Genomic DNA, 26,055 nt, shown 5'->3' on the forward strand with positions numbered 1-26,055 from the left:
CCTAGCACTCGGGAGGCAGAGGCAGGATTATCTATGCAAGATCAAAGCCAGCCTAGGCTAAGCATGCAAATATGGGAGCCTATGGGCACCGTTCTCATTCAAACCACCACAAGGTTCGTACTGCTTTTACCTAAAGATCTATCTATCTATCTATCGTCTATCTATCTATCTATCTATCTATCTATCTATCTATCTATCTATCTATCTATCATCTATCTAAATATATATATATTTATAATTAGAACATTTTCAGGTCCTGAATTGAGATCAAAGTGTAAACAGCGGCCAAGGATATGGAGGTCTAACTAGTCTCCGTGACAGTGTGGTCCTGACCACTAGCCCATCATTATCTGGCCTTCAGTGTCAGCCTGTAAGGCGGTCTGACAAGCAGTTAGAAGTGTGTGGCATCTTTCTGGAGACAAGAGGTCCCTGTGGCTGGTGCATTTTCCTTCTCCCAGCATAAGATTCCCACAGAAATCCCCATTTCTTTGGAGTCCACTGTTTTAACATCTGATAGTCAGATTGAGAGACAAAAATGTCTCTCCAGAAGATCCTTTTTTCTTCCAGGCCTGTTACACAGCTATTCCCACTCTGTGTTCCCCTTTGGTGTGGGTGGGACCCACTGACTTCCTTCTAACAAACGGAACATGGAAAGAGTGATAAAGTGAATGTCTGCTGACAGTCTCCCTCCATTTGTTGCCTTAAGGCTCTTTGGAGAACTAAGTCACTGGAGGGGAGGCCCAAGCGGCAAAGAACTGTGGGTAGTCATCGGTCATCAGGCAGCCAGAAAGCAAAGCCTGTAGCCCATTTCTCTGAACCCTGCTACAAACAAAGGCAAGAGCAGATAAGCCCCGTGGTGACATGTCAGCCCATCTTTCAGGAAGCAGCCCTGAAGCAAGCCCGGGTTCCAATAAAAATGTTTTCAAGCCACTAAATATGAATCTATAGTGACAGAACATGCTACATGTCTTTCTGTTCCAATGTTGTCCTGTTGTTCTTTTGTTACATAAGAACCTCAGGAGGAAGCATCCCTGTATTTGTTGGAGCAGCCAGCTCTCGTCGGAAGTCATCCCCCATCCTTCTGTTCGGGACTGAATGCTTGCTGTCTCCCTCCTCTCCTCACATGTGGAAGCCCTAATTCCCCAGGGGGTGATACATGGGAAGTAGTGACTGTGAGATGAATTGGGTTTAGATGAGGTCACAGGGTGGGGCCCCATGACTGGACTAGTACATTTCAAAGAATAGAAACACAAGGACTTTCCCTCTGGCCTCAGGAAACATAACAAACCGTGGTCATCATCAAGCCATGCAGAGTGCCCTCACTAGCACCTGTACTGGAGAGGTGCCAGCCCCTGGAACTGAGAAATAAATGTCGGTTTTTAGCCCACCCAATCTATGCTATCTGGTTATAGCAGATTAATACATCCCAAGACCAATAAAATGAGCAAGAAGTCCCTTTTAAATGAGTTCTTGTAAATTTTCCATGCCACAAGTTCAGTGAAGGAGATGGGGAGCTTCTGTGACAGAATGTTCCTGCACCTCAATCACTCCATCAATGCAGCGTAATCACAAGGCTTTATTTTCTTCCTAGAGTTTCAGCTAGCAGTGGAATTGAAAATACCCCAGTTTGCCATCTGCTGCCTTTTCTCAACAATGAGCCATACCAACAAAAAGCAATAGCCTTTAAATAATCAGCCTTCTTCATTTAACAGAGAGAAAAAGAAATCCAGGCCTAGACTCCTGGTTCTGCTGAATCACAGTGAGGCTTGACTCCAGTGAGATGCCTTCCCCTGTACGAAATCTAGGCAACTGACTTTCACCTTTTATCTGTCTAATCGAGTGTGTGTGTGTGTGTGTGTGTGTGTGTGTCTGAGAGAGAGAGAGAGAGAGAGAGAGAGAGAGAGAGAGAGAGAGAGAGAGAGAGAGAGACTCAGAATTGTGTGAGCATCCTTAAATATGAGAAAATAAAGCCCCTTGGATTTTCATCCTGGCCTCTAAAACATAAATATGGCTTTAAAAAAAAATGCTTATTTTCACCTTCTCTGGGAGGATTTTACTTTTTGCACATCCAGAAATCAGATCTATAGTTTTTTTTTTTTTTTTTTTTTTTTTTTTGCTAATTATTTTTGTTTTCCAAAACAAAGTACATGGTACAGCGTATTTTCCTAAGTAAGCCAGTTACAGCCCAGAATGGGTCCCTCAGCTAAGATCCAAATGGCCAGGGTGACTAGGCAGCCTGGGTACCTACAGAAGCCCAGATCGCCTGCTTATAACCTCCCTTTCCCCAAGAAGCATGTCTATGTGGCCCCTAGAGAGTTGTATTTCCATTAACCTCCCACTCATGTCCATGCAGAAAATCAAATGAAACTTAATGGGCCACATTCAAGAGAAGCAGAAGGGTTCTGAAAGGAGAGAGAGTGGGGTGAGAGATGGGGTGGGAAAGGGGTGAAAATGACTAAAATTTATCATATAAGTGTATGAAACGGTAAAACAATAAAAGATTAAAGCTAGTATGGATCTAGGATCCTTCCCCTGTACCTCAAGGAGGTGCTAAAACCTTCCTCCTTTTGGAAGGGCAGGGTGGTGGCTGCCTCTCTTCTAGACCTAAATGAATAGAATGCATTATTTCCCACTTTTACTGATGGAATGAAACTTACCACCAGGAGAGAATCCCTGGGACTTTCATTGTATTACCTCTGCATCCAGTTAGGGGAGCCAGGAGCTCACCATTCTATGGTAATTATGCATCGCACTGGACTTTGCAAGTGAACTAACATAGTCAACCCACCACACTTTTATTAAAACAGTAGGAAACAGCAGACTCCAAATAAAAAAAAAGCACATTTGAAAGGAAGCCTCTCTAGGAAGCAACCAAGAACTCCTCAGCTCACTTAGGTTAGAAGAAAAAAGGCTTCCTCAGAGGTAAGAGCTGTGTCTAGGACCATTCAACTAAGGCTCATTGAGTAAAAGTGTGTCCTATGCAAGCCTGATAACCTGAGTTCAATTCCAGAAAGAGTCCATAAAAAGGCAGACGCAATGGCACACGTCTATAGATGGGAGGCAGAAGCAGGGGCGTCAGGCAGAAGCTTGGAGCTAGCTCACCTGGAGGAGGCAGTACAATAGCACAACCAACAGGCAGAAAGCTGTCCTCTAACCTCACACATGCACCATGACCATGTGCACACATGCACGGGCATGAGCACGCACACACACATACTCGAGTAAATAAAATAAAATAAGGAGTTGGAGAGATGGCTCAGTGGTACTGCCCTTGTATAGGACCAGAAGTTAGTTCCCAGCACCCATGTGCGCCTTACAACCGTCTGTAACTCTTTCTCATCTGGACCTCCCAGACTCCAGAACTGAACCACATAAACCTTCACTCTTTACATGTTACTCAGCTTGTGTGCTCACATACAGCAGAAAATGGGCAAGGCCAGGCTTCAAGGTTGTCCTGTTACTCTGGTTGTTTCCTTAATTCTAAAGATGCTCTCAACCGCATGATACACACAGACAGAAGAGGTCGAGGGGAGGACCAAGCCAAGCGAGGGAGCTTGGAAACTCCATGAAGCTATCGCTGTTCTTATTCATTGTAGAATATTTTGATTGCCCTCTGACACTCCCGAGACTCTCAATAAAGCTAAACCTTGAATCAGGGGGTGAAGACAGTGACTAGCCGTAGGGAAACCAAGAATTTGGATAAAGAAGATCTACACTAAGGAAAGGGCAGGGACTTGAGTTTGGTGCTGTCTCTTGGTTTTAGGGACAAGAGACACGTCTCTTGCTGGGTCTCTGGCCAGAAAGCAAGGTCAGCTGGTTGCTCCTCAGCTTCTCTGATCTAGCAGGACTTCCCCCCCAAATCTGACTTCTGAATCTTTGTTGGTAAACAGAACGATAGAGATTTAGTTTAAACCTGCATATTGTAACTGGAAGACCCTCCACACCCAGGCCTGAGTGGTTAGTGAGGTGTTGACTGCGGGGCTGTGGGGCTGCAGACACTAATTAAAACACCAGTAGATTCATGTGCTAAGCCGACAGAAAAACGTCACTTGTACCTCCAACCCTTTCAAGTTCTTGCACTTCAGATCACATCATACCCATTAACACCCCAGGATGCTGCTTCGAATGCCTTAACTCAATCAACTAGGATGGCCAACGGTTCCCTGTCTATTGTGATCATTTTTCAGCACAGTGAAGGCCGTAGGGTTACTATTTACACAGGAGAAAGGCACCTTGAACTTAATGTGTTTACAAAGCTTCCAGCATACGCTCGTATCTTTATTTTTATCAGCTATGCAATGCTTAAGACACAGCTTTATAAATGAGTCATTTAGTGACTCTGAAAAAAAACCTAGATTGTTACGTTCTTTAAAACTCTGGGCTGGACAGGAAGTGCCATAGCTACCTCAGCATCCTCCACCCCCGGGACTGACAGAAGGACTGACCTAGCTCCCCAATAAGAGAGAATATTCTCACTCCCCAGGAGCTTTTGTTTCAAGCTTACTGTAAGAGTAACCTTTTAAAAAAAACCAAAAAAAAAAAAAAAAAATAGTTGTGTTCCTTCATGGAGCTCTGACTCATTCTTCTACTATCTATTGGTTACAGTCAGTGAGACTTTAAATATTTTGTTGTTGTTTTTCGAGACAGGGTTTCTCTCTGTAGCTTTGTGCCTGTCCTGGAACTCACTCTGTAGCCCAGGCTGGCCTGGAACTCACAGAGATCTGCCTGCCTCTGCCTCCCAAGTGCTGGGATTAAAGGCGTGTGCTACCACTGCCCGGCTAAATATCATTTTTTAAAAATTTGACTCATTCTCCTAATAAACTTAAGTTGACTACGATACACACATCTTTGCTGTGTGCGGAAATAGCGGGGGGTTTTGTATTGACCTACAAGTACATTTGACTGAGTATGAAGATCTGTCCCCTTCTTTAGATATCTGAGTGGTCACCTGCCACAAAAGTGTCATGAACTTACTGATTCGCAGTGAAAATGCCACCACAGATACACAGGACCCTCAAGCAGAGGCAAACCCGAGATGTCTCTATGTAGTGGTCCGTCAGTCTCAATAACTAAATGTGTTATGGGGAGAAAAGAAAGCCGTCCACACACTCTGGGCTTCAAATCCAGAAGTGAGTATTTTAAAGCACAAAACAGAAACGGCACACATGACCATGACCTCACACAACGTCCATCCTGCCTAATTAATTCACAAGGACAAATCACAGGAAACCAACGCTGTGTGGAATACAATCAGTGGTGACCAAGATGTGGCGTTCGGGCTTAGGGAGAGAGCTGCTAAGATGTGGCAGAGGCTGATGATGATAGAGAGGGATGCAGATACGGAAATAGAAAGTCCAGGCATTATCCAATCACAAGCACCTTTTTCTGGTTGCTCTTTTTTTTTTAACCAGCAGGGATTAGGTGATTCCTTCTAGGATTAATTCTGGGCTTCCCAAGTCTCAATTATGATTTCTGTGTTCCGTAAAAGACAAAAGAGAGAAATAGCAAAATAGTTGATTGAGAAAGCACAGGATTCACTATGCCTGGATCTGAGCCCTGACTCTGCTAGGTTTGTGTGACTTATTTGACCTTCCTAGGCTTCAATTTTCTCATTTATGAATGATAACATCTGGGTAAAGTCTATGAATGACAAGGTCATACAGCAACTACATGAGTTTATGCATACAGAAAGTGGCAATAAATTATTAAGTTATCACATTTCCATCCAGTGACCAACCATGAACTGCGATACTATACATTACTGTATATGCATTTAAGGGGATAAGTTTCAGCTGGAGAGATGGCTTAGTGGTTAAGAGTGTTTGCTGCTCTTACAGAGAAGCCCAGTGTTTTTCCAGAGCCCATGGCAATCTGAGAGCGGATGCACTCACATATAGATAGACACATGAATACACATAATTTAAACAAACAAGTACAATAGAATAGTGTTTTGTTGTTGGTGGTGGTTTTTTCGAGGCACCGCCACCACCCGCTCAATAGAATGAATAGCTTTAAACTTACGAGTAGGTTCGGCATTCTTGTGGGACTCTTAACAGTGGCAATGTTAAGTCTGACTCCTTCGCCTGTCCTGGGGACCCTTTTCCTCCTACTGGGTTGTCTCTTTCAACCTTGATATGAGGGTTTGTGTCTAGTCCTATTGCATCTTGTTATGCCATGTTCAGGTGATATCCCTGGGAGGCCTGCTCTTTTCAGAACGGAAACAGGAGTGGATCTGGGGGAGAGGGATGGTGTGTGTGTGTGTGTGTGTGTGTGTGTGTGTGTGTGTGTGTGTGTGTAGTGGGGAGGATGAAGAAGAGTGGAGGGAGGAAAACTGTGGTAGGGATGTAATGTATGAGAGAATAAATAATAAGCTAATTAATTAATTAAAAAACAAAACTTAAGACGACTGTCTCCTTCAGAGCAGATGGAGACTGGCTCAAGGACACAGAAGACAGCTGTGTACCAGGTTAGTTGCAATCTTGCTGTGAATACAATACTGACTCAGGCAGGGTCTCTATGTGTAGCCTGGCTGCCTTGGAACTTGCTGTGTAGACCAGGCTGGCCTCGATCTCAGAGATCTGTCTGCCTCTACTTCGTGAGTGCTGAGATTACAGTCATGTGGCCACTACACCAAGCTATCCCAATAGTCTTAGACTTAAAGTCTCATTTAAATCTGATTTTATGAAAAATTAAATCTCTTAATAAATTAAATAATTTCTTTCTCTGCAAAGCCAAATGCTTGCTTCTCCTGGAGATAAATGTGTAATTTGTTTGGAATTTTATCCAACAGTTTACTTATCGTCTATGTGGAACCCTAAAGAGGCTGAGGAAATGTCATATCCTCAATATGAAAGTAGTTTGGCTAAGTCATTGTATTAGTTAGGTTTCTATTGCTGTGATAAGTACCATGGCGAAAGGCAACTGGGAAGGGAAGGGTTTATTTGGCCTACACCTCCACTGTCCTTCATGAAGCTAATTCAGGGAAGGAACTCAGAGCAGAGAACTAGAGGCAGGAACTGAAGCAGAAACCACAGAGATTGCTGCCCACTGACCTGCTCCTCTGACCTTGCTCAAACCATCCAGAACCAGCTGCCCAGGTCTGGCACCACTCACGGTGGGATGGGTCCTCCCAGATCAGTAATGAATCAAGAAAATGACCCCACAGGCTGGAGAGATGGCCCAGTGGTTAAAAAAAACCTTGCAAAGGACCTGGGCTCTGTTCCAAGCATCCATGTGGCGGCTCAAAACCATTCTAAACTCTAGTTCCAGGGGAGAAAAGAAAAGGAAGGGAGGGAGGAGAGAGGAGGAGAGAGGGAGGGAGGGAGGGAGGAGGGAGGGAGGGAGGGAGGGAGGGAGGAAGGAAAAAATGACTCACAGGCCAATCTGATAGAAGGATTTCCCAACTGGTTTCCTCTTCCCAGATGACTCTAGCATGTGTCAAATTGACAAAAAAAAAAAAAAACAAAAAAAAAAAAACAAAAAACAAAAAAAACCCTAACGAGTCCTGCCATTTCTGTGATGATCATTTCATCCCATCTCTCAGAGTATTCAAGCATCCATTTTAGAGCCCGGACCAGTGAAGTTTTAGCAGCAGTTGAAGCCCTTCAAGTCAACCACTTCATCAAAGCTTGAAAAGTAAGAGCCATCCCTCTACAGCAAAATGAACTAGCTATTGGGGTGTTCATCTTAGAGGCCATGGGCTGGGTTTATGCCTCAGTTGTTTAAGCAATTGATTGCATAAGGGTAAATTCAAGACATCTCCCAGTGCTATAGTGAAGGAACTGAGTGGAAAAAGCCTTCTGTCCTGATTGGCATATGTGGAGGATGGGCTGTGGTTATGTATTATTAATTAAAACAAAGAGTGCTCACTTCAATGGCTGCTGATAGTCAACATTCATAGGATGTATATAAGCTTGACTTTGAAAATTGAATTCTTCATTGAGCACCTGAGCTAGAACTTTGCAATTTCACCTTGAATGCATTTTGGAATGCTAATGTGTAAGGTTATGGGCCTGGCTTGGCGCTTTCATCAGGATTGTGGCCCACAACTTCCTCCTTTCCTCTCTCAGTCAGGACTAGTACTGAGTTGCTGCATCATCTCTACTGGCTTTCCTGCAATCACACTCGGGGAATAACCTTTGTGTGTAAACTCTCCTCTGTTTATGCTACTCTGGGTGGGGCCCTCTGTTCCCTGTTGGGACCAGGAATTACGCTATCACTTTCCACCCTCATTGAAAACCATGGGTCTTCCCATCATGCTGCTTTAGGGCTTAAGTGTTGTGCTTTGAATGAGTGATGCCCCTCACATGCTCATGGATTTGAGTACTCGGTTCTCAGTTGGTAGCTGTGTTTGGGGAGGTTATGGAACCTTGAGGAGGTGGAACCTTGATAGAGGAAGTATGTCACTGGGGACCTTGCCTCAATTCCTGTTCTCTCTTTCTCTGTTTATTGTATATGGACCAAAATGTGGTCAACCTGCTTTTTGTTCCTTCTGCCATGCTTTCCCTGACTGTTGCCAGGCCCTCTCTGCCATGGCAGATTTTGTCCTGTTGGAAGCATAAGCCAAATAAATAAATCCCTTTTTCTCTCACTTGCTTTTTTTCAGGATATTTTATCCCAGCAAAAGAAAAGCAGCTTACACAAGTATTATCTTTGTTTTGGTCAATTTGTTTTGCCTTTTTTGTTTGTTTTTGTTTTTCCAAAAAGAGAAAATATTTGTTCTCTGTCCTGTTTTCCTACTTCTTTGGTTACTCATGAGACTGACTCTTTTTTGTATTTTTTCATATTTTTATTCTCTCTGTATTTTTTTTTAGAGCCACTCATGGCCACTGTCCATTTCTCTACTAAGATCTTGCTCTTTTCCCTATAGGCCTGAATGATGACTTCTTATATATTTCCTGTTTAGGCAAAAGAACAAATATATACTTAAGTTGGCTTATGCAAGGACAGAAATTACTCTAAGGACACAAGAATGTCTCTCAGGGGAACCAAACGGAAAGATTCAATGAAGCCTCATAAATGCACTAGAGTCAGAGACCAGTGTGATGTTGAGGGTGGAAAGTTCTCTGCATCCATGTTTTTCACGTAAGTATCACCTTGCTTAGGACCTGCAAACTGATTTTCCCTGCTTCACGGTAGGCAGTGGTCCCCACCCAACAGTGCCATGTGCAGTTAGTAGAGCTTCGAATCCCAGACGCCAGGCTAAGGTCCAAATTAGGTGGTCTGTGAAATGAAGGTCATGCCCTGCTAAGATGGCCAGTCACTGAACTGTGTAGATAAGATGCTGAACCGTTTAGATAGAAGTAGGGCATTCCCCGAAAATGTATATAGAGTCCACATACATTTAATGGCAGCACAATCTCACTAAATAGAATAAACTCATTAAATGAACCTTCATATAAGAGTAAGGCTACAAGCTGATAGCAGAGCTGTGTTTAAACACAGCAAGGTCGTGTTGCTTCTGGGCAAAACTGTGCAACGTTCTAAACCCAAATATTTTGCAGCGATTACTAGTTTAATAAAGGTAAAAAGGTTCAAAACAAATCTACTCTCACAAAATACTTATCAACAACCTAAGGCCTTCCCTTGGGCAGCAAGAGAGATTAAGGTATGGGCAGAGAGTCATGTGTAACAACCAACTAATCTTTTGCAAGGCATCTGAATTTATGTGTCTCTATAATTTCACTGTTTTCCAAGTTTTTGGTGGATATCACAGGTCTAATTTAAAAACAAACAAACAGGGTCTTATATAGTCCAGACTGTTCGTGAACTCCCCATACAAACAAGGGTGTCCTTGAACTTCTGATCCTTCTGCCTCCACCTCTTGAGGACTGGGGTTCCATTCATATACTACCATAGACATTTGTACGATGTTGGAACCTCAGAGAATATGAGAAATGAAGGGGATCTTAAGGATTAAGGGCCCAGTTCCAGATCCCACTACTCAAGCGAGCCTCTTGGCTTTTCAATATTCCACCCCTATCCTCTGGGTCTTCATTCTAATGCCCCTACATGCTTATACCCAGCTTCATACACTGTTTTGGATCTCTGTGACTCATCCATGCAGTGTTTGAGCTATATCCCAAGACCATGGAATAGCCACGTGTTTCTTCCTTGCTTCCTGTTCTGGTAAGTAGGTACTCTTTACCATGCTCTGGCCCTGCTTCCCTTCCCTAGATAGCTTGGCCATGCTCACATGCAGCTCCCGTCTTCAGCGGAGCACAAGGGCTATCCTAGTACCCTGTGGTGATTATCAATGCCTTGCCTACCTGCTCCAAATTACTCCATTGGATTGCTTTGTCTAAATGGATCTGAATCTTTTAAATGCTTTTCCTCTGCAAAATAGCTCTGAAGTTTTGTTTTTAACAGGGGACACTGGAGAGACACTTGAGAAATGAATTGGTTTTGTATCCCGGTTCTGGCATATTTCCTTAGCAGGCTGCTAAGATGTGGACACTGATGGCTTCTCCAGCACCAGCCTCCTGCCATGCTAATGGTGTCCTGAGTTCCTCTTGTGACACACACAGTTCCTGTAGTAGGGGAAGCAATGAAGAATCAAAATAGGTACCATAGTCTCTTCAACCGAAGTGACCCTGCCCACCTGTTCTCCCAGGGTTGAGACAGGTCTCCTTGCTTAGATACTTTTTCAAGGGGACCACTTTCTCACGTGACATGCTCTCAGATATTGGAATGTAAATATCTTGAACCCGGGGTGTAGTTCAGTGGGGGGAGGGCTTACCCAGCATGTACAAAGCCCTGGGTTTGATTTCTAACATTGTACAAATGTGGTACAGGAGTATATGAATGCCATCCCAGCACTCAAGAGGTGGAGGCAGAAGGATCAGAAGTTCAAGGACATCCTTGGGGAATTCAAAGGCCAGCATGGACTATATGGGATCTTATATAAGAAAAATAAAAATAAAATAAAAATAAAAACAATTTAAAAAATCTCACTTTATTTGATTTCTTTTACAAAACTGTTAGAAAAAATATCTAGCTCCTTAATTATCGCCTATATGAATCTTCAACATCTTACCATCTGTGATGGTTAGTGTTGTCAAGCTGACGGGCTCTAGAATCACCTGGGAGACAAGCCTCCAGGGACACCTGTGAGGGAATGTTTAGCCACGAGAATGTCTGTGAGAAATTATCTCGTGGGTTAATTGACATGGAAAGACCCATCGTAACTATGGGTGGGGCCATTCCCAGCATGGGAATCCAGGACTGCCTAACACAGAGAAAATAACCTGAACACAAACGTTCATCACTTGCTGTGGATTCGCTCTATATAAATAAAACACTGATGGCCAGTGACCAGACAGGAAGTATAGGCGGGACAAGGAGAGAGGAGAATTGGGGAAACAGGAAGAAGGAGGAAGACACATTGCAGCCACCGCCAGGACAAGCAACATGTAAAGACGCCGGTAAGCCACCAGCCACATGGCAAGGCATAGATTTATAGAAATGGGTTAATTGAAGATATAAGAACAGTTAACAAGAAGCCTGCCACGGCCATACAGTTTATAAGTAATATAAGCATCTGAGTGATTATTTTATACGTGGATTGTGGGACTGCGGGACTTGGTGGAACCTGGAGAAAAGCCCTCCAGCAACAATCACTCTATGCTTTCTGACTGGGATGCAATGTGACCAGCCGCCCCACTTTCCTGCCACGATAGCTTTCCCTCCAGAATGGACTGTCCCCTCAAATCCTGAGCCAAAGCAAATCCTTTCCCCTCTAAACTGCTTTGTCAGCACAGCCATGGGTAAAACAGCCAGGACATCACATCCACCAGTGATGTGTCGATGTCCTTTTGTGAAGTACTGCCTCAATAACAAGACATGATGCCCTTGGTGAACCTGATAATCCTTCTGGGATATGATGGAACTGGACCTCTCTTCCCTCGGTGAAAGAGTCCTGCAAGGTGAGTGTTCTAGAACACCACATTCATGGCGGCTTGTAGGTGAACTGAAATTCCCTGAGCCTCCCTACAGAACAACCAAGTGAGAACTGGCTCAGACTACCCTTTCCCCCATTGAGAGAGGCTGCCTTTGTAGAATTGCTGAGTTTTCTACTGACCTCAGACCAATGGCCAATCCATGTTTATCAACCCATGCCAGCCTGCTGTAGTGGAGGATGAGAACAGGAAGCCTCCAGAGAAAGTGATCATTTCTATTGTGATGCCAGCTAGGGACAATTATGTCTAGAACAGAAGTAATATTATATACGTTCAGTAAAACATACATGTGTATATTACATATGTTAACTCTTTAGGACAAGGTTTTCATTGAGGCCTTGTTAATATTTCAGTGACAATTCTGCAGTATCAACGTTTAGGGATACACAATTTTGTACAGCAAACTCACTACCTTGTTAGGTAAAACAATTATGCTAAAGCATCATGAAAAGAAGCATAATAGAAAACCCTTCTAACATTCCAAGATCACCCTTCTAACCCAACCAATAGCAACAGCCAAGCCTGACAAATCAGAACCAAAAATCATGTTTATAAGCCAAAACATGTGATTGGGCCAACATGGTAAGGTAATACACGAAGTTGGGCTAATGCCGCTCTATTCCCTAGCTGCAGATTAGCCTTGGTGGTCTCTGTTTTATTCTAAGGCACAACATCTTTATCCCAAGTAGCTGGTTTCCTATTTGGGAAGCCACATTCACACCAAGCTAATGAAATCTCATTAAATTCATATACTAGAAACCTATGACATTTCTTTAGCACTGACTATCACTCTTGTAGCTGCTGATCACAATTTTCTAAAGGAACTCATTTCCTAAAACTGCACCCCAAGCATCTTTCCTTGGCTGTCTTCTCCTTAACATGTGTTCTCCTGTAGATGCAAAGTCTGGCCTCCAATGCTGACTGAACTATTAGAGTGCTTTTCTCTCTCTCCTTTAGCTTAGAGTACACTGGGAAGACTTCACCCCTTCCTATTAAGTTTCTGCCTGGAGGGCTGCTTATAATGAACCCAGCCAGGTGTCAAATGATCCTGTTCCAGACAAATTAAAAATGCTGAATCTCCACAATTCACTTTTAAATTTTTCAGGAAGAAATCATGTTTCCCTGTAATTACTCCCTGGAGAGGAAGGAACCCCTGGGGTGCCTTGGCAATTCAGCCACTAAAACAAAGTTACTTTGTTTCTGGTCAACAGAATTGTGGGAGATAGAGCTAAATTTCCCTTGAACTCTTCTTCCATCTTCCACGGCAGTCAGGTTGAGGTGTGATGTGGCTCCTGGTCAAGACTACAGCACTCAACCTTCTATACTGAAAATGCAGCCATGCGCCACATTCCATGAAATATTCAGCGGAATATGAGCTCAGGTGACATGTAACACCCCAAGGCCCGGCCCACATTCCCTTGCAAAACTAACGTCCTGTGCGCATTTGACTTTGGAAGCTGCCCGTGGTTGCCAGAGCAATACATCAACACGGGCTCCCGAGTGTCTCCTGAAGGTGAGGAGCAAAGCTAGTGCTTGATCTACTTTTAAAGCTCAGAACCATTTCACGAGAGATAAACCTTGGAATTAAGAACACGGAAGTTCCCCAAGGCTCAAAGCACCAGAGAAACCAAAACGATGCCACCAACACCACAGGTCTTGATTTTTGTTGTCATTGCTGCTGTTTTTCGTCGTCGTCGTCGTCGTTCGTTGTTGTTGTTGTTGTTGTTTGGAGTCAGGGGGTGGCGACTTGACTAAGAATGGACCCCACAGGCTCATATTTGGATGCTTACTCACCATAAATGGAACTCACTGAGAAGGATTAGAAGGATTAGGAGGTGTGGCCTTGTTGGAGGAAGTGTGTCACTAGGGCCAACCTGTGGGTCTTCTGTCTCTCTGTCTGTCTATCTCTCTGTCTTCCAGACCAGAAAAGAACCTTCTACTAAGCCCATGTTGCAACACCAAGGAATGGCACTAGGAGGTGTTTCCCAACTGCCTGGAAGACTGAGCTGAACAGCATCCTTAAATACGGCAAATATCTGGGCAAGGATGATTACACCAATCACAGTGACCTTTGCCCAAATGAAGAACTGTGCTGGTATCAGTACAGGTCTCATGCTGCATAGAACCATCAGTAGGCAATGCTTCCCCCTCTGGCTTGAGTGAAAATCTTTGCTAGAGTTCCCCCAAGGTTTGTGATGGCAAGTTATTTGTAACCATGGTGGTTAGGAAGCACCTTTTGGAGTGGAGTTGTTTGGAGACAGCAATTGCAGTGGTTACAACATTCTTAAGTAGCCCTGATGTATTCAAAGCGGCCAGGCTGGTGTGAAGCGAGCCTTGCCAGTTGCTTGGCTGATAGTCCTTCACCCAGAGCAGCACAGGTACCAGGGATGGGTTTACCAGCCATCAGGTAAGGAGTGAAACTCCCTAGTCCTCGGTGTCCTGCTTACCTAAGAGGATCAGTAAACATTCAAAGTGATGCTTACAAATCAAGTCCTATCACTAACAGTACCTTAACAGTTCATAACGGTGCTTCACTCTTAACCAAATTCACTTGGGGGACGTTGTATTGTTTTATCTGTCTCCCCCATGACTTAATGGTCATGCTGAAGAAAAATCAATGGGAATTAACACCCATGGCAGTACGCCGCCTTCCAATGCCACCTTTTGCCCATCCTATTCCTTTGCCCCAAAGAATTAGAATTTATCACATGACTGGTTATTTTCTTGACTCCAGACAGCAGCTCACACTACACTTTAATCACAATTGTCTCCCCTCCCCTTTTTTTCATACCTTTGGGACACTGGAGCCTAAATGCAGAAAATGGTTGAAATTTATCCTCCCTTTCACACTCATCACCTTGATCCATAGTACCAGTTCGTGTTACTCTAGCTCCGTGGGCAGTAGCCATGACATCATGACATGTCCTTTTTGTACCCAATTAGCTCATCCATACAGACTGAGTTGCTAGGTCCAAATTCATCTTCTAGTGTACTATCTTTATTGCTACCATGAAAATCTTGGTAGAGAGTCTATAGACCGAAGGTCAGTCAATGGTGTCCAGGGATTGAATTTCATCTGCTGTTTTTGGGAGTAGAGTTTATTAGAACACACCTTTGCCTGTTCATGTACACATTCTCTGCAATGCTTAAACTGTTGAGTGTCTAGAATTTCATAGGAAAAGTTTAATCTACCAATCTTTGGTCTAGATTAACATCATTTCTCATGCAGACAATGGAATCTATCTTCTTATACTTCATTCATGTATCACCAACTGCAAGTATTTGTGCTATCAAATAAAGAGACTGTGTATTCCCATCTACAGCCTATATGATAACTGCTTTTGAAGAGTTTTGAAGATAACTGCTTGCCCAAAGAAAGATATTGTGCATGGAAGGAGAAAGCCATGCAGAAAGTCCTAATTCAGGGCAGCAGACAGACACCCAATGAGTAAGAAAAACATGAATAGATAGAAGGGTGATTTCCATCTATCTAGTCAGTAAAGACCAAACATCAAAGCTTAGTGAGAAATAAAATAGGTGTCCGTTAGTGGCGATACGGCAACTGTTCTGCTGTATAAAATGTGTTACATCCATGTATTTATTAGTTCTTTTCATTCAGCTATTAATCATGGATAACCATGCTGGAGGCTTCTATAGTAATTCTGAGAGCCTCCAACAGCATCCACCCCCACAGCGTTTCAATCTCTACAGTTCAGAGGTTTCTGGTTAGCCACTAGACATTGTGACACACACTAGTCAGCTCAGCACTCAGGAGGCTGAGGCATGAAGAGCTCAAGTTTCTGTCAGTCTGGGCTACGAGACTCTGTCTGGGAAAGAATAAAAGACAAAACAGAGACAATGGTGCCCAAGACACAGACCTCAAAATACAATGGGGCACAGCCAAAAAAGGAGTTTGTTTTTCCAATGGTTAGACAGTTGTGAGCCCTAAGATTTTCTGGGAACACAAGTTCCTTGGATCCAGTTGCCTCCTCAGCTTCTAGAGGGTCAGCTGACTTCAGAAGGTCGGAACGGACACCACTATATCTGAATTCTAGCCCATTGGAGGAAAGAAGGGAAGGAAGAAATCAGCTTCTTCCTTCCTTCCCTCCTTCCCTCCTATTATTTTTCCTTGTGGCAATCCTCCTGTCTCTGCCTTCCTGAGGGGCCACAGGAGTGATTTACCATGCCTAGCAAGGCAATCCACTCCCTAACTAAAGCGTGAACCAGCCATTATTCTAATCACATCCACCTTCCTTGGCATAGCTAGAACTTGGTCATAATCTCCTGAGTGCCAAAGAGGTGAAGATGTAGCTTTTGAGAATGACCCAATGTTTATAGCCATAGCAACAAGATTGGTTATGTCTGAGGAAACAGGCTAGAAGCCCATAGGACAGATGAATTTTTTGATTCAGTCAATCCCCAATCTATTTTTTAATGTGGCATTCCCAACTTGAAGTCTATTCTGGACCAGTATAGGTCAGCCATCCACCTTCTTCCCATTCCCTGCTTGTTCCCAGTGCACACATACAAAAACAACCAGTGTTGTGGGTTAGTGTGGGGCACCTCAGACTGGTAAGAAGAGAGGAAATGCTTCTCTGAAACACATTGACATTCTAGGAAATGTGTTCTGCAGCATGCAACAGTTTATAACAGAATTCTTGTATTATAACAGAGGTTCTCAGCCTTCCTAATGCTGTGACTGTTTAATATAGTTCTTCATGTTGTGGTGACCCCCAATTGTAGCTGTTACTTCATATCAGTAATTTTGCTACTCTTGTGAATAGTAATGTAAATAGCTGATATTGCTGATGGTCTTCAGTGACTGCTATGAAGGGGTCAGTCAATCCCCCAAAAGGATCAAAACCCACCCATTGAGAACCTTTGTATTATAAACTGCTACTCTCTCCAGAGCTCCAATGAAAGTGGAATCACAGATGGTACTTCATAGAGAAGTGTATGTGGCTCTCCACAGCAGCTCAGGGTGCTCTAAGCACCTGCTTGCAGACTCCTCTCTGACCATCCTCCTTCTCCTGTTCAAACATGTCTGCTAACCCTTTCCCCCTGCTCTCAGAGCTTGCTTAAATCTGACCTCATCTCTGCAACTTCTGGGTGTTTGATTTTGAGACAAGATCTTGCTGTGCAGTCCAATCTGGTTTGGAACTCTCTATGCAGACCAGGCTAAACTCAAATTCCAGATTCTCCTGCCTCAGCCTCCAGAACACTGGGACAGCAGAAGTGTGGTGAGCTCCTCCTCCACAATTTCTCATGATGTTCCATTTCTGAACTCTTCTAGAATTTATTGTCTCTAATAATTAATACTGTCTCATGAAAATCGGAACCAGGGGGAGTGGTGCCTACCACTCACAGAAAAGCCAATCTAACCAGGGGACAATGTCCAGCTAAGGCATTTTAGGAATGAAGGTGGAACAGGTCTTGGAATTAGTGACAGCGCCACAGCAGAGGATCTGGCAATAGCTAGAACCCACCACAGACCCCCACACAATATTTAAAATGCCACCCATTTTTTAATCCTCCTCACTAAGTCTAGAGAAATTGGACCAACGGCTAGAGTCCTTGCACGGACCCTCCGGCTCTATAAGGCAATAAGTCTCTGTTCAACATTCAATATCTGCATACTCTAGGCTGTGTAGGTCTGTGGATAAATGCGCCTCTGTGCTGGGCTCAGTTCTTGGTGTGGGGACACTCAGTGGTATTCAGAACTCAGCATTGCCCCCTCAGGGCTTCCTGTAGTGGATGTCAGAGAAAGGAGCGATGGATGGCAGTTTTACCCATGCCTACTCTTCACACCAAGGAGAAACGCCCACATTCACACCAGGAATGGAAGTGCTGGTTCTCAAGGGTTTGTGCACACCCCACTACAAAAACCACATTTCTTTTTCGAGGTTTATTCTATTTTATATTTTGTCCAGGAGTTATATTTGTGAGCAAATATCTTTAAAATAAAATTAAAGTAACTTCTAAATTTTAATGATTAAACTCGTAGTCCAGGGCTGGTGCGAAGGCTTAGCAGCTAAGGGTACCTCTCACCCAGACTGAGGCCCTTAGTTCAATCCCAGGACCACATGATAGGGAGAGAACAATACTGAAAGATGTTCTCTGACCCCCACACCCCTCACCCAGACTCACGGTCAGAGAAACAACAAGATTTTGCCAAAAAGAATCACAGTCTGTTCATTCTTCTTGACAGGTTCAGTGAGGTTGGTATTTACTGTTTTGTCAAGTATAACAAAGCCATAGAAAGATTTTTTTTTTTTTTTTTTTCAAGACAGGGTTTCTCTGCGTAGCTTTGCGCCTTTCCTGGAGCTCATTGGTAGCCCAGGCTGGCCTCGAACTCACAGAGATCTGCCTGGCTCTACCTCCCGAGTGCTGGGATTAAAGGTGTGCGCCACCACCGCCCGGCATAAAGATCTTTTACAAGCTTCAGAGAAACTGCTTCCTCTTGAAGAGTGGAAGTTGTTTTTAATTCTCCGAGCAGCAAGCAGATCTGCAGAAGAGAGCTAGCAGGCTGTAAAATGCCACAGATATCCTCCAGCAGGGGTTCAGAAAGCCCACACTGGGCCGATCTGTTTACAAGGGTTTTCTACACCAATCTTCCTTCTTCCAGGTTTAAGGTCACATTACTGTCAGTCTCTAGAAAACGCAATTATTCATTATTATCCATTAACAGCCTTTAAATGCAGTCTTCAAATAGCTCATTTAGAAGCCAGGCACGATGGCACACACCTGTAATCCCCAGCACTCCGGAGCTTGAAGTGGGTGGATCTCTTGAGCTCGGGAACTGGAAATCAACCAGAGGAACACACAAAAGGCTCCCTCTAAAAAGGCTAAAAAACCGGCACCATCACTAGGGAAATTCATCTAACATTTTGCAAATTTTACAGCTCCCCTCCCTCAATGAAGAGACCCACGGTCAGAGAAACAACAAGATTTTGCCAAAAAGAATCAGTCTGTTCATTCTTCTTGACAGGTTCAGTGAGGTTGGTATTTACTGTTTATACCCAAGAGGTTCAAAATACATGAGCTTATCTTTAGGAGTCCAAAAGGTGATTTCTTTTTTCTTTTTTTTTTTTTGGCCAATGCAATCGTTATGAAAAGCGGGGTATAACAGGATTGCTAACTGTGTTGGTAGCAATTCAGAGGGGGAGGAAGAAAGAAAAGGGAATACCCTACTGAGCTTAGACGTCTACGCAATCCAGTAACTGTGTCCCAAGAGCCCCAGGGAGGCTCTTGCCAGCCTCCAAGATGTCTTCTCCCCGAGGTTTGCCATGAGGCTGGGAGCCCCTGCTGGCTTCTTGATAGGAGGTCACTTCATTGACTTACACACTTCCTATGTTTCTGTACAGGCTATAAAAACGTCAACTTTAAACCTGGTTCTTGCTCTACCTTTACTGTTTATTTCCTGCCCTTTAATCTATTCAAACAAACGCTCTTCAATGGGTTTGCTTGCCTGCACAGTCACCCATCAATTCTTACCAATACTCAAGTCTCAAGACAGGAACTTCTGGGGGGAACGTCTCAAATTGTAATACTTTCTAGTCCCTTGAGTAAAACTTTGTCAAACCCCATAATACCAGTTAGACCTGGGAGTGGTGGTGCACGCCTTCCATCTTAGCACTCGGGAGGTTGAGGCAGGGGGTTCTCTCTGAGTTCAAGGCCAGTCTGGTCTGCATAGTGAGATCCAGGTCATCCAAAGCTACATAATAAGACCCTGTTTCAAACAATAATAAAATTAAAATGCCAGTTAGGGGTTTATTAAACTGGAAGCTCTGAGGTTTATAGGCCTGGATAATTGAGCCAACCCTCTTTTACTTAAATGTGGACCACAGAGGTAGCAATGAAATAGGAAGATGTAGAATGTGAAGGTCGGAGGAAGAAAAGATGAGGAATCCAGGCCTGAGACAGGGCTCAGTGGTCAATGCACTTGTCTGCATCTTGGAGGACCTGAATTCAAATCCCCAGAAACTCAGAGAAACCACAGGTGTCTGTTATCCTGGGGTGCCTGCAGTGGGACAGGAGGCAGCGACAAGAGAATTTCCAGAGTCTAAGGTAGACTGGCATATGTAAGCAACAAAGACACCCTGCCTAAAACAAGGTGGTTGGTGAGGACCAACACCCAAGCATGACCTCCACAAGTATACCTACACACACACACACACACACACACACACACACACACACACACACACACACACACACCACACACAGCATTACAGTTAGTGTCTCACAGCAATTCACTTCATCTGACACCTCTATGGGAAAAGCACCAGAGACAATGTGAACAAGCAGCAAATGATCTGCCACACTCCCACTCTTTACTTCTTAAAACACATTGGTTCAAACACCAAAGTGCTGATTTTTTTTTTAATACTTCTCAGAACCGTATTTACCAACGACCTTTTCCCCATGAAAATGATTATGAAAAAATGGGTGATGATATGATGGGCAAAACTTGGCAGAGGATGTAGAGCTGAGCACCATAGATGATAAAATGTCAGCCGTAGCCTTGGCTTTTGTAAGAAGTGAGTCGAGAGCTGGTTCTCAGCTTTCAGGCAGCCGGCACCCAGCGGTGACACCACTGATTTGGCTTGCTGTTCCCCAGACAACTCTCCGTCTGTTCAGGAGAATCCCACCCCTTTGAACATGGAGACCACACACCAGTTTCTTCCCTGGCTCCTCTTAAAGGCACTGCTCACTGATCACATCCCATAGAGCTGTTGCTCCAAAGGTGTGTCATTGTGGGAAACTCAGTGGAAACATTTGGGTATGGAGTCCCAAGACGCAAGGTTTAAATACCTAGCTCACAGCCAGAGTGCTGGCACTGTGTAAAAGCCAAGCATCTGGGCTGGAGAGACCGCTCAGGGGTTAAGAGCACTGGCTGCTCTTCCTGAGGACCGAGGTTTGATTCCTAGTACCTACATGGCAGCTCACAACTGCCTGTAACTCTAGTTCCAGGGGTTCCGACATCTCCTTCTGGCCTTTGCAGGTACCAGGCGTGCACATGATACACAGACATATTGGCAAGCTAAACAGTCATGAACATAAAATAAAATTCAAAATTATAAAAAAAAAACCAATGATACCAGGCTAAATGGGGTTTAAAACAGATTCCTAGAATATGCTGTTTTGCTAATTGCTTATTGGCTTATGGCCTTTATGTTAGTCTATAATTAATACCTATAGTGATTTTAGAGTTCTATTATATATAGAGAGTTATATATATTATATATAGAGTTCTTGAATAGGTAACATTTCATAGATGAAGATACTAGAAAGAAATATTGAGGGGCTCATTTTATTCTATTGGGACATAAAAACCCAATATTTATTTATTGAGTAAATAAAACTTCTCTTGAAGGATGTGCTAGCTTTTTGTTCAAGGACAAGCTTCCTGACACTATCAACTCTAAAGGAGGAAAAATTTGTTTTGATTCATGATGGAAGAGGCTTTACTCGGAGATCATCTGGCCCTATTGTACTGACTGCACAGTGTAGCATGGAGAAAGCATGTGGCAGAGGAAATCTGTTCACAACACAGCAGCAAAAAGAGCCAGGAGAGGACCCCCAGTTCCAAGAGCCCCGTCATAGGCACTCCCCAGCCATCTCGCATCCCCAACTAGGCCCTACCAGTCCCATCATGGGCTTTAGGGAGACATTCAAGGTCCGAACTGTAACAAAAGGAATATACGAGGTCATCAGCCTTGGACTGCAGGGGATCAAGGAGAGAACGTATTTGATGTGGGACACACCTTTGCCTCCTTCGGTGACCTTCAGTCCAGGTCACTAATTTCTCAAGGGATTTACCAATTTTTAAGGAAATCATCAGTACATGAGTGGCAGAATGCAGATGAAGGCCAACAGAGAGAGATCCTTCCACTATGCCACCATATGAGGAACCCAAGATGTGTCCCAGAGGCTCAAGGAGCTGAACGACACTGCTCTGCACACCAAACTCTGGGCCTCATGAGGAAACTGTCAAGACCCCTGGGTCGGGGCTCAGTCAGTCCTCAAAACACTTGCTTCCTCATCAAATGGACAGAAGAAGATAGAAATGGATAAATGTCAGCCTCGAGGAAGCAGCCTAAGATAGACCTCTTCAATCATGAAACTTTCTGAAATTGATAGTTCTCCATTCAATGCTATGTTCCATCCCTGGGTGAGAAGAGAACAAGATGGCAGGCCTAGAGACGAAAAGGGGCTTTAAGAGCAAGAAGACAAATCCCCTTGGTTTTCAAAGTGGGGGACAGGCTCACCCAGACTGAATAATGGCCTGGGCAAACTTACAGAGCCAAGAGGTGACAGGGCCAGGGCTGCTGGATGGCCCAGCTGCCTAATACCAAGGGGAATTAGGTGATTTGCACACGTGCCAGCATCAGAGAGTCAGTAAATATTTCACCTCAGGCCTTCCAGCTTAGTGCCTTATCAACAGATACCTATCTGCCAAGACACGAAATGATTTCCTAGTCTAGTTTGCTACAAAACAACACAAACACACTTAATGAAAGTAAGTAGCAAGCGGTCATTTTTAAAGCACTGATTCCTACAGTGTTTAACAGAGAATCCAGTCTAGAACTACTTTGAGGTCAAAGCGTCAGTCACCAGTGCAAGAGAGAGAGACAGAGAGACAGAGACAGAGAGAGACAGAGAGACAGAGAGAGACAGAGAGACAGAGAGACAGAGAGAGACAGAGACACAGAGAGGTCTGAAACCAAACTTCAAAGCACACTATCCCTTCCAGGGGCAGACTAGAGGTGAAATAGAAGGGTGTGGCAAACAGGAACAATTTGCTCACTAAACCCCACAGACGAAACTAACATTTCCAAGTTAACATCTTGTAGGGTCTGAAACATCTGGATGCTTTGTTTCTGGAAGTTTAGGGGGGAAAAAAAAGCAAACTTGAGCCTTGAGTTTCTTAGCAAACTCCACTTGCCTTTTAAAAGATTGTTAAACAGCTTGTGTTGGGATTTAAATGATGTTTGGGGAACACAAAATGCTATCAGGATTTTTGTTTGTTTCAATCTCAGCAGCAGAAAACCCAAATTAAGGAAGGCACAAGCAGGCCAGAGCCTTCTGTTTGGGGACAACTCACCAGGCACTGTAATCGCTCAAAGCGATGTCCATGTGCATCAGCAGGACCCTCCAGTCACCCTGACAACCAGAGCCCTGGAGGCAGAGAGGCTGTCACCAGACATGATGATCACGGATGCCAGCCAGGCCAAAGGTAATGCAATACGGTCATTTCTTTGTGCTTCAGATAAGATGTGGTCTTTAATAATCAATTCTGCTACGTTAAAAATATCAGTAAGGTTTTTTTTCCTACCCATAAAACACTGGCAGACAATTACCCACCCACCATGAAAACCATATATTTCTCAAAGTTATTAAAATGCACACTCATAATTTCAGAAAAGACCAATTATAGTTGGGAATGCTTATTAAAGATGTGGCTTTTGACAAGTCCTTGCAAGCTAGGATTTTATGAGAAAATTTTTCTTTATCCTTTTTTTTTTCTACCTGCTTTCATGGGCTTTGGTGACATTAATGCTTTTGGGGGGCGGGGACATGCAGCGATGATATTTGTCTTAAGCCTCAGGGCATTTCATATGGAAAGCAGTGAGATCTTAGAATAGAAATGTCCCTATAATGGGGAAATATGATTTGCAGAAAATGGTTTAGCCATCGTAGCTGAAACTCTTAAGGAGCCTGGAGATTGCAGAGCTGTACACACAGAGGTAAACCCGCAGGCTTGACTTTACTAGGGAATGGGATATTTCGCTGCATGGGCAAAATGGTAGATGCATTCCGGCTTCTGAAATTCTGCAAATAGTCTTTATGGCCTGGGCAGCTGACTTGAGACTGCAGATTTAAATCATTCAAACTTAAGGCTTCTTAAGATGCTGAATGAGCTCCAACCAAAGCTCTAAGCACCGTCTCCTTATTATTAGACCTATTCAGCCCCTCTGTATCTTTTCTCATTAGAGGCAGGTATGCTGTGGTATCTAGCCTCAGGTGGACAGTGCACAGGAAAGGGCTTGGAGCTGGTGTTCATCATTTGAGAAAGGGCAGCCAGTCTTGGAAGCCATAACAAGTTACTCCAGGTATTTTTTAATGGGCGTGGCCTAGCGGTAGGTGGGCGTGGCCTTAGCTGTTTGGTTCCATTCTCAGCACTACGAAGTTGTCAAATAAGCTTAACAATAATTAACAGTATTTAGTTATTACGTGTGTTTCTGTGATGTGAGGCTAAGAAAGGAGTAGGTTGTTTGAGTGTTTGGAACGTCTTTGACTCTGAAAGGTACCCTTTTCAGAAGCCAAACAAACCCTCAACCCACCTTCGCTTAGTTTACCGCGGTAGGTTTTAAGGAGTTTGCCCTTTTCTTGGGTATTAGCATCAAAAATGGACTTCTTCACTTGCTTTCATACATTTAAGGAAAGTGTTTTTCCAATGCATTGAAATATTTCCTGCATCATTCCAAATTTTGAAGCATTAAGATAACGCTTTGGGGCAGACTCCAAGGATGGGGGGGGGGGGGTTGGGCACCAAAAGAAACAGGAAGTGAAAGTGTCAGAGCAGACACCGCTTCTTTCTCGGCGCCCAGCTGAAAGACAATAAACATGTACATATATCGCTCTGCCTTAGCAGTCTGAAGCTAACCCAGTAATTGAGGGGTGGGCCGACTCAGCCCCCCACCGCCCCCCACCCCACCGTGCCGCCGCGCGCCCCCAGGAAGCCCGAGGTTCTTTCTCCCTGGCTTTCCTACGTCCTTTTTGGTGCACACCCACACTTCTTCCCTCCTCCTCCCCGAGGTTCCACACAGGCCACGACACAAAACAGTGTCCGCCTAACTGTTACTCACAGCACACACTTCTGATTCACCGCCGCCTCCTGTTTACATGTAATGACGGGTGTAAAAAGGGCTCGGGGTTTGGAGGATGGACAAGACACCGTGCTGGGACAGTCCACCCTGGAGAAGGCAGCCCTGGTTATAGCCTACCCCGATGACAGCCACCTTGGGGACATCCCATCCCTGGACGCAGACACCCAGCAGACAGCCCACCCTGAGGACAGCACGCCGTCCTCTCCGGGCCCCTCCTCCACCACAGTGACACAGATCGCAGGACACCGCGGTGGAGACCCTCGGGATCGGCCGGCTGCACTCCCGGGAGATGCGCCCCACGCGGGTCACTCTGGCCTGTCTCCGCGCAGCCCAGGCACGAGTCGCCTGCGGCCACCACCTGTGGGGCACCCGACGTACGGAGCAGCACGCAGGGAACAGCCTGGCTTTCACTCCCGCAACAAAGTTGCCCGACGCAAACTTTCCACCCGCGGCTCCCGAGCCCGCGTCGCTCCTTACCTGGGGTGTGGGTGGCCGTGACCTCGGACACGCACGGTCGCGGGCTCGGATCGTCTGCAGCAGCCTCGACCGTCCCAGAGAGAGCCCGCTCGGGAGCATCCTCCTGCCCGGCCCGAGCTCCTGGCATCAGCGACGCATCCTCCTGCCGCCAGAGCCCAGCCCGCTGTGGGCTCAGCCCGCCCCGCCGACTGGGGCGGTGACAGGAGGGTGTGTCCCCGCTTCCACTTCGCTTGGTGCACACCCGAGCGCCAGGCTGGGTATTTTTCCTCCGACAAAAAATAAAATAAAATAAGATAAAATAAACAATTTTTTTTTAGGAAGAGCAAAGTGACAGGCTTCCCGGACTTAGGTTTCTGGTGCCTCTCTTCCCGCACAAATTTCTTGAGAAAAGAACAAGAGCCGGGCTCACACCACGCAGCTGTTGATGTAGACATTCACTGCAGCCAGTGCCGGAAGTAGTGAGGCACGCCCGGGACTTAGATTTGGAAGCAGAGGCCTGATGATCGGAAGTTCAAAGCCACCCTCCACTAAATAGTTGGAGGCCACTCTGAGCTACATGAAACTCTGTCAACAACCCGAACCAAAACCCCACAACCAGTTTCTGGCACCGTGTGCTGGGAGAGTAGTTCTCTCCATCGACAACACTCCCCCCCACACACCACCCCCCCCCCCACACACACACTAACCCTGCACGTGCGCACCGCCCCCCCCCTCCCCTCGCCTTTACT

At 44.8% G+C, this 26,055-nt stretch overlaps 1 protein-coding gene across 1 annotated transcript in view; it reads right to left on the reverse strand.

Moving 5' to 3' along the window:
- Mcub (mitochondrial calcium uniporter dominant negative subunit beta) overlaps positions 1–25,577 on the reverse strand; it is a 60,819-nt gene extending 35,242 nt beyond the window's left edge. Inside the window, exon 1 of the mRNA XM_028857707.2 lies at positions 25,328–25,577. Coding sequence (XP_028713540.1) covers positions 25,328–25,426 — 99 coding nt within the window. The 5' untranslated portion in view covers positions 25,427–25,577. The remainder of the gene's footprint in view (positions 1–25,327) is intronic.
- Between the last annotated feature and the right edge of the window lie 478 nt (positions 25,578–26,055).

This window comes from Peromyscus leucopus, chromosome 6, assembly GCF_004664715.2.
Source record: "Peromyscus leucopus breed LL Stock chromosome 6, UCI_PerLeu_2.1, whole genome shotgun sequence".
Classification (NCBI taxonomy): domain Eukaryota; kingdom Metazoa; phylum Chordata; class Mammalia; order Rodentia; family Cricetidae; genus Peromyscus; species Peromyscus leucopus.